General features: G+C 39.1%; 1 protein-coding gene across 4 annotated transcripts in view; it reads left to right on the top strand.

Annotated features, from left to right (window-relative positions):
• HIPK3 (homeodomain interacting protein kinase 3) overlaps positions 1-13,054 on the top strand; it is a 94,160-nt gene that overhangs the window by 75,669 nt on the left and 5,437 nt on the right. For all 4 annotated transcript variants that reach the window (XM_042882642.1, XM_042882644.1, XM_042882643.1 and 1 more), the window contains exons 4-15: positions 1,715-1,834; positions 3,455-3,541; positions 3,820-4,004; positions 4,816-4,975; positions 5,282-5,405; positions 8,295-8,416; positions 8,571-8,695; positions 8,798-8,959; positions 9,754-10,050; positions 10,903-11,043; positions 12,307-12,542; positions 12,813-12,940. In XM_042882642.1, the coding sequence (XP_042738576.1) occupies positions 1,715-1,834; positions 3,455-3,541; positions 3,820-4,004; positions 4,816-4,975; positions 5,282-5,405; positions 8,295-8,416; positions 8,571-8,695; positions 8,798-8,959; positions 9,754-10,050; positions 10,903-11,043; positions 12,307-12,542; positions 12,813-12,940 (1,887 nt within the window). The remainder of the gene's footprint in view (positions 1-1,714; positions 1,835-3,454; positions 3,542-3,819; positions 4,005-4,815; positions 4,976-5,281; positions 5,406-8,294; positions 8,417-8,570; positions 8,696-8,797; positions 8,960-9,753; positions 10,051-10,902; positions 11,044-12,306; positions 12,543-12,812; positions 12,941-13,054) is intronic.

The raw sequence follows: 13,054 nt of genomic DNA on the forward strand, positions 1-13,054 counted from the left end.
CCAGGTCCTGATTCTGTCCTCAAATTGACTTTGTGATTCATCGTGATGGCAGAAATCCATTAGCTGAGTCCATAGATGAGGGCCTCTGACTTTAGGGCTTTACACTTGCACTGCTCTCTGCACAATCTCATCATTAGGAGAATCTTTTTAGAGTAGCATGGAATCTTAGTTTAAAAACAAACACAACACAACAACAAAACCATCTTCTTTCTCCCATTACAGCAATCTTATATATGGAAAGCAGGCAAACAAAATTTAAAGACAGCCACATCAGTTGAGTTTGCTGTCAGTTGATAACTCGATGTATCAACTTGGTTCTCACACTGGAATAGGAGCTGCCCCCTCCTCTGCACCGCCAGTGGTGGCCTTGTTTTAGGCAGGCTTGTCATCATGCTCAGCCATGTCTGCAAAATTTGCTGCAGAAGAATCTGCGTTAGTGTTCTAGGGAGTACCACAGCTGTAGGAGATGGCTTTCAAGGAATTTCCCTTCCTTCTGGTATACGATGTCACCTAGTGAATGAACAGGCAAGCACTTTATGTTGCATTTTCCCCATCCCTGTGTGTGACAACCAACAAGCTAGCCCTTGAAGATGAAGATAATAACTCAGAGCTTATGAATATGTTCAGTAACAGCTACACTTAGTAGGAAGTAGCCACATCATCTGAGCCTTAGTGCTCACCAACAATGGCCCAGGTGCTTAAATGTTAAATTTTTGAACTAATGCATTGTTTTGTCTCTCCTCAATCCGAAGCCTATAAAAAGTGCTTAGGTAATAGCTAAACCATCTAGAAATACTTATGATTGACTGGATTTGTCTTTACTCCATGATGTAAAGAATGATGGACTTTCCATTTCCCATCAGTTTTCTTCCTCTCAAATGCTTCTAGCTCTAAAGTCCTGTATTGATCATCAAACTCCTTTTCTGGTATTTTCTCGCTTTGTCCTTCTGATTTTCCTTTCTTCCATTCTCTGGGACTCCCCAGCTGCTCCACTTTTTCCAAGGTCAGCCTTACACTGACTGCACCTCCGTGCAGGCATGTGGTATGGGACAGTGCCCAATTCTCTTCTAAAATAAGTGAGTGATAGTCATTTCAGTGAACAAAAGCACCTGTCTTTGAGACAAAGCTGCTCCATTCCTATTGCATTCAGTAGTCATTTTCTGAGATTAGCAGAGCATCTCTGGCTGTCTGGAGACTGTACGTGCTCTTGCTTTTTGAGTGAAACCTTTGCTTGAAATGTACGTGTATCGGATGTACAAAGTGATAATGTGACAGAAATGTGAAGGATTTTGTAGAGCTGTATAATGAGAGTATGCAAAAAAAAAAATATCAAAAATCGGTATACAAAATTCTATACACCAGCAAATCTCTAGTGCCAGTTTTCATATTTAGAATTAATGCGTGATATTTAGGATTAGAGTGGGTTGAGGATGACAGCCGTTCTCCTCAGGTCCTCATATCTGTGACTGAACTTGAAAAGCTGGCTTATATAGGTCACTTCAGTCGTTTGTTTCTGTATAGCTGCCTCTGAAAGAGTGAAGAAACAGTATCAAGCATTCAGTTTTATTTTTTTCTCCTGTGTAAGATGTAGCTGTTAAAGTCCAAGTTTTTTTGTCATTGTTTTTCTTTAAGTGAAATAAATGTTTAACTTGTGTGGTTCGTATTTCAAAAATCAGAGCTAAACTCTTTGCTGTGTTTCCTTTTTCTTCCTCAGATTCGTTACATTTCTCAGACTCAAGGTTTGCCAGGAGAACAGTTGCTAAGCATGGGGACGAAAACTGCAAGATTTTTCTGTAGAGAAGCAGACACACCATATTCTAGTTGGAGATTAAAGGTAATCAGTGTAATACAATAGAAAGCAGAGAAACCAAAAAGGCCAAGATTTACTACAGTAGCATTAGCTGCCTTCCACATCTCCGGTGATAGATTTTTTTTGTCCCCACTCTGTATCTCTTCCATTTTTTCCCCTTCCTCACCTCATTCCTAAAATCCAGCACTTCACACCCCTTAAGCAGTGGCTGGCCAGAAGGCATGTGTGCCTGACTGCAGCCTGGGCTTCACATTAAACCTTGTATTTCTGGAGGCACTAAATGAGGTTTTTCTCTTGCTTAGTCACAGATTTTCACTTAACTTCATAGAATTTGTCTCTGAGGCCCAAACTGCTCTTATTGAGTTCTTCAGAAGTGATTTCAGGATCAGAAATCCTAGGAGAAAGGAGGCTAAGAAACAACATGATTCACTTGCTTGAGATTTCATACTACGACAGTCTTTGTTGGCCGAAAGCTACAGTACAATGAAAGTAGACAAAATAAGTCTGTTTTTATGGTCTGTCTACCTTGCTTCTCTCTAAGCAACTTTACGTGACTATAAACACTTATAACCCCCTATGCAAAGATTGTTTTTGGTAAATTGAATTGCTTCACATTGCTGTTTCCCAGAGTTTACACAGAGCTTGAGGAGTAACAAAGCAGTTACTATTGACATAAAGCCTCTGAAGTAACAAACAGCTGACAAGCTCAAAAGCCCAGATTGCATAACTTCCCATAAAGTGGCAAATCCACAGTGTGCAGTGGGCTGAGTAGCTGGGGGCTGGTGCTGGTCCTGGATGAATGAATACTGCTGGGGTCACCTTGTTTCAGGATTCTCTCATTACACTGCTGTGATTATTCCATAAGGAAAGAAATAGGTTCACACTGTTGATGGAGAGATGGCAGTGTACATCTGGCTTGTCTGTGTTAGAGTCTAAACGAGTCCTTTATGCAAACAGCCCTCTTCAGTTTTAGGAAGTTCCATTTCTCCCATCAGACTCCACGCCACCTTGGGGGAAGAAAGAAGTTTTGGTATGGACCACTAATCATTACCCAGAGTTTTCAAAGTAAATTTCAGAAAACTTCCTGTAATCTGAATGTTTGGGGAAAAAAAAAAGTTCCTTGCAGTGCTAACTTACATCATACAACATGGCAAAGCAAATGAAATGGAACGAAGTCTGACCCATGCTATTTTTTTCCTTCAGTGATATGGTGTTACTGCTGTTTGGAATGAAAGGTCTGAATTGAAGGAAATGTGTACAATAGAAGTAATAGAAAACCTGTGGCATATAATAACACACATTTTGTATGCATATATACACACAAGCACCATTAACTAACTTTTTGCTAGGCTTTTAATGCTTCCTGCGTGGTTCACAAACCTACTGTAATCCAGTACTGTGTTAAATTAGATGTAAAATTCAGTGCTTTCATATTTCAATTTAGAAAATATAAGTAGTCGGCAATTAAGCATATAAAAAACTCAAATATGTAATTGAATTTTTTTTTTGTTTGTTAATCAGGCTTCTTAGGTAAACATCAGTAAATGTTTGAATGTGCTCAGGAGTTGGAGGCGTTAGGTTTGTTTTGTTTGTTCTCTATTGCCGATGTCTAAATTCAACTCTTCTTTTTCTTTTTCTTTTGAGACTTTGGAAGAGCATGAGGCAGAGACAGGTATGAAGTCTAAAGAAGCCAGGAAGTATATTTTCAGCAGTTTGGATGATATAGTGCATGTGAGTATTTACGACTCCTTCCTTTGCAAAAGGGAGGGTGGGAATAATAATTTTTTGTTTTGAACTGAACTTTTAGACTGTTATTTCGTTGTGTGTCAATCTTATCCATCCTTGTCTACATACGTTGTGCTGGGGAAAATACCCAGCTGTGGCAGTTTGTCTTTCTAGGAAGATGTTCCTTTGTCATTGTCTGTGTTAAGCAGTGGTAACTTGTCCAGTAACAGAAGGAATCAGACCAACGTGGATTTCTTGTGTCTGCCTGTTTTGTTCAACGCCAGGTGAACATGGTGATGGATTTGGAAGGAAGTGACCTGTTGGCAGAGAAGGCAGACAGGAGGGAATTTGTCAGTCTGTTGAAGAAAATGTTGCTGATCGATGCTGATTTAAGAATCACTCCAGCTGAGACGCTGAACCATTCTTTTGTTACCATGAAGCACCTCCTCGATTTTCCTCATAGCAACCAGTATGTACCAAAGGTCTTATGTCTCCGTTGTAGCAATTCATATGTGTGATACTGTTTCATCTGCTGTCAGAGCAAAAAATCTTCAGTAGTTCCTGTAACATCTTAGGGAATTCTTTCAAGTGCTTGCAATGTTAGATATGTCCACTAGGTCAAAGAAAGTGTTTCAATGACTTTTTATTTTCTGAAAAGCAACATTAAACCAATGGAATTTAAAATTATCTTTCATATGTCTGGATTATAAAAATCCAACACTGCAGAAATTTGGGGCTTGATTCTTAGAAGTCTGATGAGACAGTTCTTGTCAGTCGTTGAGCACTAAGGTAGGCACTTCTTTTTGAAATGCACTCGGTGCTTTCTTTTGTACAGTGGCTGACATGGAATATATTGAGAGCTTTTTTGCACTTCTGGAGCTAGATATTTCAGTGTACATTTCCAGAAATGCCAGCAGTTCAGGGAAGGAAGAAGCTTTCCATCCCTTTGAGTTGTTATCTTGCTTATATCCAGCTGTTAGTGTTAGAACAGTGTTAGGTGCAAGGAGCAGGAACTTGCAAGTTTTTTTTTTATTATTAATGGTTTTTTTGTTGTTGTTGTTTTTTAACTTTAGTTTAAAAACATACCTTAAGAAGTCTTGACTTGGACATAGTAACAGCACAGCTTCTGTGATGCTACTGCTTCTGTGCATGATGCCGCTCTGTGAAACTGGCAGCTGGGGGCTTTGAGCTTTTTTTTCTTGTTCTGTGGGTTTGTTATGTACATTTAAGTTGCATACAATTCTACTTAAAGCAACCCACATTTTTTCTGTCTGTAACAGAGTAAAGTCCTGTTTTCACATCATGGATGTTTGCAAGTGCAGATCGAATTTGTATGACCTAAGCAACCGCAATAAAACATCGCTTATGAGACCAGTTGCCTCAGGCAGTGCAGCTAATCTGACTGCAAGCTTCACCAAAATTTGCCCATTAAGAAGCCAGGTAAAAACATTTTTTATTCTGTTTTATGCTTTGAGTGTGTGTGTGTGTGTGTGTGTGTGTGTGTTTGTTTAAGAAACCAAACAAACTTGGTTTAGAATCCCATACGTTTCCAAATAGCAACAAGCTGGAATTGCTGTAGTAGAGCACTGTTGTATTGCAGTGCCCTCCCGTGGCGAGATGGAAATGCTTCCTGTCAAATGGATTTGAAATTTCCATTTCCATAAAATTACTTTAGCATTTTATTGTACCAGCTAGTGGGACATGTTCATGGTTATAATGGTGCCTGTGTTTAACCTGCTCCCTCAGGCTTTAACTGCATCTGCCCACTCGGTTTTGCACCAAGGAATACCACTGCAGGCAGGAACTGCTCAGTTTGGTTGCAGTGACATTTTCCAGCAGACACTGATTATATGCCCTCCGACTCTTCAAGGTATGTTTAGCTGTAACTGTTAGCTCCTGAAATACATGTGGTGCTGTCTCCTATAGCAGTACTTGGGTTTTCCACTATATCTTCTTAAGTTATGCATTGAAGGAATTAATTCTATTAAAAAAAAAAAAAAGAAAAAAATAGTATAAGAGTCAGAATCAGATACTTTGCACCTTCTCACTCTTCCTTTCCTTCTCCTTCTCTCCCCTGTCGCATTTACATATATATATGCCCATACATATATTTGAATAAAATAGAGACACAAGATGTGGAATCCTAAAGCAGTGAAGGAGAATGTTCTAAAACAAAACTTGAGAAGAAACAAGAAAGATGAGGAGAGTATCAATGTTGCTGCAACTATATCCCTTGGGTATAGTTATCCCTGTATCCCTAGGGATATAGGATATCCTAGGGACAAGGGTAAGAAACTATAACTCTTCTTGTCCTAAATCGATCTGGATGATTAGCAGAATGTTCAACAAAACATTTAGAATCTTGGGGCTTTATTTAAGGATATATAAATCATGTAAATGGTATCAGGTATGCTGTCCTATGATTAACACTAATCAGAACAACTATATAGAACAGTTGCAATATTCTGCTGGTTAAAAAACTTGCAACTGAATCTTTGAGAGCTTTGATTGTTTTGTCCTTGTGAGGAAGTAACGATGCTTGGCTGAACTCTTCCTTTACTACAAGGGTAAAATTGACTTGAGCATACGTTTTTCTGTATGTAAAGAAATAATTGGCTGAGGGCTTAATTGTCAGAAACAGCTGGAAGACTGGAAAAGCTTGCAGAGAAGCGTTTCTGAAAGGTAGAAAATGACCAGATAAAGATCTGCATCTCGGGGAAGGTACATGGCAGTGTAGGTGACCTCTGTTTCCTATAAAATGTATTTGCATGATGCAAGCAGTTTTCTTATGGCTTAGGAGTCTTGAAAACTTCAGTCAAAGATTGTGGGCTTATTTCTGGTTATAGTTGGCTGATGAGAGAGGAGCTGATGGAAAGCAGCTTTCTTATCCTAGGAACAGTCATTTATGGATAGGGAAAAGTAGCTTATATTGTTTGCTTATTAACTGAGTTTGCTTATAGGCTTCTATGCCCAAAAATGCGATTTGGCTATCTTGATAATGTTCAACTTTGCTATAGAGATCAGATCTTGAAACGATACCTTTGATGTAAGGTTTTTCTTAATATGGTTTTCTAACTTCTCCTTGCTTTTTACCTAAACTTAGAACCCAGGAAGTCTTTCTCTCTTTAGATAAAGACAGAAACAACAGACTTTCTCAGTAATGTTACGTGTGTATTTTTAGTATGATGATAAATGTCCGAGCTGAAGTTCTGCTACAGCTTGAATAAAGGGAATTTATTGGTTTCATCACGTAAGTGACAAGCTGAGTTGCTGGTACAGAGGGAAAGGGATATTAATGGGGTCTGGCACCTCTTCAAATTTTTCTCTGCTTGGCTACTCTGTCAAATATCTTAAGTGCTAGGTCTTGCTACTCCTGGCAGAGTTAAGATGTTACTGTTGTGGGTGGCTGTGTGGAGAAGAAATTAGTCAACAGCATTGCAAAATTCAAAGCTTTTGATAGCATGATGATAACTTAGTGTTGTTTTATGACATGATAGTATTGCTTCTGTTGAAGATTTTCCTTCTTCCTGCATTTTAAAGATTCTAAAAGAAAACACATAGTCTTTACAGCTGTAAAACACATGCAGTCTAATGGCTGTTTACATGGGTGGATAGCGATAGGACAAGGGGGAATGGTTTTACAGTGAGATGGGGAGGTTTAGGTTGGATATGAGGAGGAAGTTTTTCAGCCAGAGGGTGGTGAGGCACTGGAGCAGGTTGCCCAAGGAGGCTGTGGATGCCCCATCCCTGCAGGCATTCAAGGCCAGGCTGGATGTGGCTCTGGGCAGCCTGGGCTGCTGGTTGGCGACCTGCACACAGGAGGGGGTTGGAACCAGATGGGCACTGTGCTCCTTTGCAACCCAGAGCATTCTGTATTCTATGATTTATTTCATCGTTCTTTAGTAGTTACCTCCAAATACCCACTGCTTAGGCTTTGGTGAAGTCACAAGATGCAAATGAAATTAGTATATTATTCTAACCACTGCTTTCTTTAAACATAGCTGTTCTGTTGCATTATCTCCTTCAAAAAAAATCTTTTTAGTTTATTAACATCATTAATTGTAATGTTGCTACATGTCTGTTAGTCTCCCTTAGCAATAGTGAGCTTTATATACAGCACAAGATGCATCTTTTTGCTGTAACATGCTTGTGATAGTATTCCAACAGTACTACACTTGGCATTATTTTTATTGAATTATGAAAATATTGGGTCGTGTATGGAGAAAATACAGAAAATTTCACATTATTTTTCACAAAAGAGATGGCAACAAATCGGGGTGTTACATACATGTGGCTTTGTTTATTACAAGAGCTGGGAGGAATGGGTTTCATCTAGCTGGAAAGAGTGTGTGAGAAATGCAGGAGTTGGTGGGAATGGTTGAAATTCAGTTTTGCTTACTTTTGTAATGCTTCCTTGCAAATATGTTTTATGTAATTTGTGATAAGTAAGATGCTTACCTTTGCGAAACCCGCTGCCAAAGCCATTCCACTTTCTACCAGTCTGTTTTCAAAGGTATTGGCAGTTCTGGAAATACGAGGTAAAATATTTGTGCAGCTGAGTACTGACACAAAAATCATTTAAGTGTTACATTGATTGTGTTTGGCTTGGAAAGCCTGAGTTACGGGATCAGATGGTGAACACATCAAGACAAAATAGCAAAATGTTACTGAGATATTCTTTATGTTTGCGCTTTGCTCAGAAATTATTCAAGACCGACGTTTTGCTTAAAGCCTGGCTATGTGTTTTTCTTCCTGATAGGAATTACAACAAACCATAGTAAACCCACGAGTTTCTCCCTGAGGGTCGACAACGCCGTTCCCTTGGTGACCCAGGCCCATGCAATTCAGCCACTACAGATTCGAGCAGGAATCCTTTCTCAGGTTGGTTTCCTTGAAAATAAAAATGTGATTTGTTTTTACTATTAGTTAACAAATATTTTTTTCATGAAAACTGTTTTGATAACACTCTGTAAATTCCTGTTCTGTATTGTGCTGAGCTACAAGCTACATCTCTGTTATCTCTGCTTCGTGGCAGACATGGTCAAACCACACCCAGCAAATCCTGGTTCCTGCTTGGCAGCAAGTGGCACCAGTGGCAGCCCCTGCGACATCTCTAGCTTCTGATCCTGTGGCTGGCCCACAGAGGCTTGGAGACTGGGGGTAAGTCTAAACATTTTGTGCAATACCCTACTGGCTTTGGTTTAGCAAGATTGATGGATGCAATACAAATGACTTGGTTTAAAACCTTTTATTTTTCCTTAGGAAGATGATTACCCAGGGCACTCATTACAGCTCAGTGATGCCGCAGCCTCTTTTAACACATCAAATAACCTTTTCTGCCCCACAGCCAATTAGTGTGGGCATTGCACATGTTGTCTGGCCTCAGCCTGCAGCTACCAAGAGGAATAAACTGTGTCAGAACAGGTTGGTAGAATTTTTCTAACATTCAAAGGTAGTATGTCTTCAATGGGTAGGGGCTGTGAAAGTGCCTCTTTGTTTGTTAGCAGGGGGGGGGAAATTTGGGGAAAATTTGTCCTTTCCGCTCTGATTATCCAGTGTTATTTTTGGTAATACAGACTAGATGGAAAAATATTTGCAGTAGCAAGAGATTTTGGTTCCTGTTGATAAATTCCTGCCTATTGTGATAGCAAAGTTGTCTTTATCGCCTTTGGGAAGGTATGAGAATATACTGAGGTAGCTCTGATGAGATATTCCTGAGCTTATATGCATGAGGAAATGCAAGGTTTAGAGAACTAAAAATAAAGAGATACTGGATAATAAGATTGCAGTATGCCTTACGATCACCTTAAGAGCAGTCTTTCTTTGACTGGTGGCCAAAAATACTTCAGCTACTTGCTGAAGAAGATAATATCTCACTGCCATGTGAAGTATTTGTGAAGGTGTGGGTTTTCTCTTTTTCCCCAATAAAAATAGATAAGTAAATGAATGGGATTTTCAGTTTTGTTGCAGAATTTACTCTTAGATCTTGCTTTGGATGCTGTGATGCAGCTTCTAATTAGCATGTTTCTGATTCTTTTTTTTTTAATTGATGTCTAAAATTATAAAGCCAAGTATTCATCACTGTGATGAATGTTTTGTGGTTTTCTTTTTTTGAAAACTGGTGTTTCAGCCAACTTTTTTTTTAATTTTTAATAGTACAGTTTTGAGATGCGTTGGCAGAAATTCAGTAAATGTCAAATGGTGTATTTTCTTCACAGGAGCAACGCGTTGCAAAATACCAATATCCAAAATTCAGCCTTTATGTCTCCAAAGATAATTAACCTGAAGGCTGTAAAGAGAATAAGCTGTATAGAAGCACAGGACAATCATAACTCAGATGGACAGGAGAGTAACTGCTGCGAGGCAGCGGTCAGGCTGGAACCTGATTCATCTCTTTCCAACAAGCAGCGACAGGCTATCTTCATTGCAGGCTCCCCCAGCCCTGCAGTCAGTGTGATCACCATCAGCAGCGACACCGATGACGATGACTTAGGTCAAACACGTTCTCTGAGAGAGTAAGAATCGGTCTTTACTTTTATGAAGTCCTGCTTGCACGTAGCTGCTTTAACGCAAACAGAAGAGAGACGGTGCGCCTCAGTCAAGTTGCACTGGAAAGTCAGCTCTGTAGCAGCATGTTGTTTGAAAGCAAAAAATACTTCAAAAATTCTTTCTTGTTAATCTTTGTAAGTCATTTAACAAGGAAACAGGCTTACTGTTCTTTGGTAACAGGCTTTTTCAAAATAGAGTACTTTCAAGTTCAGCTTTTTTCTTCAGTACTGCCATACCTTGTATCTGTACTGAAGATTAATCTTCTGGCTTTGTATGACTGATGTTAGTGTTCTACAGTAGCATCTTGTGGGTAACATCACACAGATAAGGGTCAAAAACCACTTATGCAGTTTGAAGAGGTGTGCCCTTGAGTACAAATCAGGGACTGAGCATGGTCTCCCAGAGGATTTTTCTTTACAAAGCTGTAGAAGAAAGATTTTGTTTTAAATAAGGACCTGAGAGTTTAATGCTTGTTTGAATTTTCTCTTGTTACCAATTTTGAACAGGAGGAACCTCACTTATAGTAAAAACTATACGTACTTGTTTGTAACGAATCAGTGTAAGATAATTTAGTAGATTTCAAAAAATGCACGATTAGTCTGGAATTTCCAAAGGAACTTTGAAGAAGTTTAAGGTCTGATTTGGATGTTCTAAAAAAGAACAACAAAAACAACAAATTGGATATTCATTTAGATTATTTGGGAGACCTTTTCTAATATTTAAGCTAATTCTATTCCATAATAACTGCTAGGACAGTGGCATATAGGAAGAACAAATGAGTGACTGCGTGTTTGTTTGCTTTCTTTTCTGTGTGCTAGGTGCAAAGGTAGCCTTGACTGTGAAGCCTGCCAAAATACTCTGAATATTGACCGTGTCTGTTCTCTAAGCAGTCCTGATAGCACTCTGAGCACAAGCTCCTCGGGACAGTCCAGTCCATCTCTTTGCAAGAGATCCAACAGGTAAAAGTTGCAGTCTTTTCAGTGAGAAGAAGATCCTGCAGACTCAGTAGACTCAGTTTATTAAAAAAAGAAAAAAGTGGTGGTGTCCTGCAGTTGCAAAGCACAGGATTTTCCGTTATCCTTCTTGCTTCATTGGAAGTTTTCAGAATACCAAATGAATGGAGGTTGCGGAGAAAACACACAAATATCATTTCCAACTTCCTTTAGAACGAGAACCTTTCAAGCTGACAAAATTAAGTAAAGCAAAGTAGGATGTTATAGATTTGTAGTTGTAACCAGGATATCTTGAACTTTTCCTCTCCCATTCTCATCATGTAAGCTGTAATGACACTGACGCCTTTTTCTGCTACCAAGCTGCTTTACTTATATGAACGTTGTTCCTATGAGCTGCTTCATATCCAGTTTAAGCCTTCATTTTTGCATATTATTCAAAATTTGGTTTTAGAAAAATTGGCACTGTAACTCTGAACTAATTTATTGCATTCTTGGTACAGTACCAGGGAGCTTGATGCTAGAGCACAGTCTGTGTGACACAATGCATGCTCCTGGCTCTTGCTGGCCATTTAATTCATGCCTGGCATAGCCCCCAGTTGAGGACCATATTTTCTGGTAATACTTGATTGTAATTTCTCAGATTGTGTATTACATGCTGTTAGAAGAGTAGGGTATGTGGTTCTGGTACCACTGATTTGACTGTGATCATGCCTTGGACAGCTCTTACTGTCTTCACACATTTACCAATACAAACACTTCAGTAAGTGTTAGCAAAAGCTGGTTCCTGGGCTCCACCTCTTGCCCCTTCCAGCTGCTCTCATAGAAGCAGTTTTTGAACAAATGAGTGTGTGCCACCTGATCAGCATTGCACAAATACCAGAATAGCTACTGGAAGCTTTTGTGAAGAAATAACCTTCAACCTTTTACTTGGCCTAAAAATTACAAATGTCAGGTGAATTGTAAGTTCAAGCTTACCTTAAAAAAAAAAAAACAAAAAAAAAAAACAAAAAAAAAACTCAGAAAAGTAAGTGAAAGATGCACATCTACATCTTTATGTAGAAGTTATAGCCTTTCTCTGAACCATTAAATTTGTGGGTGGAGTGAGTCTTAAATATTCAGCTGCCATCTTGAATGCCCATACTTGTGTAAGTGAAATGTAACATTCACTTTTAAGTCATTTCATTTATGTAAATGCTGTGTTATTTAAAAAAATGTGTCTGTATTATGAATGTGCATTTGTTTTAATGCATTACGTTTATTTTTTGGTAGTATGTCAGATGATGAACAGGAAAGTGGATGTGATACAGTGGATGGTTCCCCAACTTCAGACTCTTCAGGGCACGACAGCCCGTTTGTCGAAGATGGCTTTGTAGCTAATGCCAACAAAAACAAGGAAGCAAGAGCATCAGTTAATTCTGAAACCAAACCAGCTGTTTGCACAGTGGTGGTGCCACCAATGAGCCTTGAAAGCAGATTACGTCTTGATGAACAGATGGTGAACACAGGTGAGTGAGTTAAGGTGGTTTTTCCTTTCTGTATCAGTAGAAAAAAATGGAATGTGAATAATTTATTCAGTAGCCATACTTAGGTAGATTTACTCTTGTGTTTGCTGATCTGCAGTAAACACTTTTGAACTGTGGGGTTTTAAGCCTTGAATTAATGTATCGTTTTATTATTTCCCTCTGTATGCTGAAGCAAAAGAAATTTTGTCTTTGAATTGTTAGAAGAGAGTAAAGACAGCAAAAGCATAACATTATTCATTTGTATCTTGGAAGATGCTACTTGTCAGCCATTGAAAAACGGTCGGTCTGTCCTGGGAAGAAAAACCCAGTCTTCTGCTGTGGGAAACCGTCAGCAAAAACTGGCATCAGCATTCCATCAGCAACATTTAAACTTCAGCCAGGTATGTGCGCTTGCTTATATCACAGAAGAACAACTTTTTTGTTACCAAACACACTGACTGCCTGCACTTTCAGTTGGAATAAATAGCAACCTCTGATTTTCAGCGACTCGACCG

The sequence above is a fragment of the Lagopus leucura genome, unplaced genomic scaffold (genome assembly GCF_019238085.1).
Source record: "Lagopus leucura isolate 7727_CA_CO unplaced genomic scaffold, USGS_WTPT01 Super-Scaffold_100035, whole genome shotgun sequence".
NCBI lineage: Eukaryota > Metazoa > Chordata > Aves > Galliformes > Phasianidae > Lagopus > Lagopus leucura.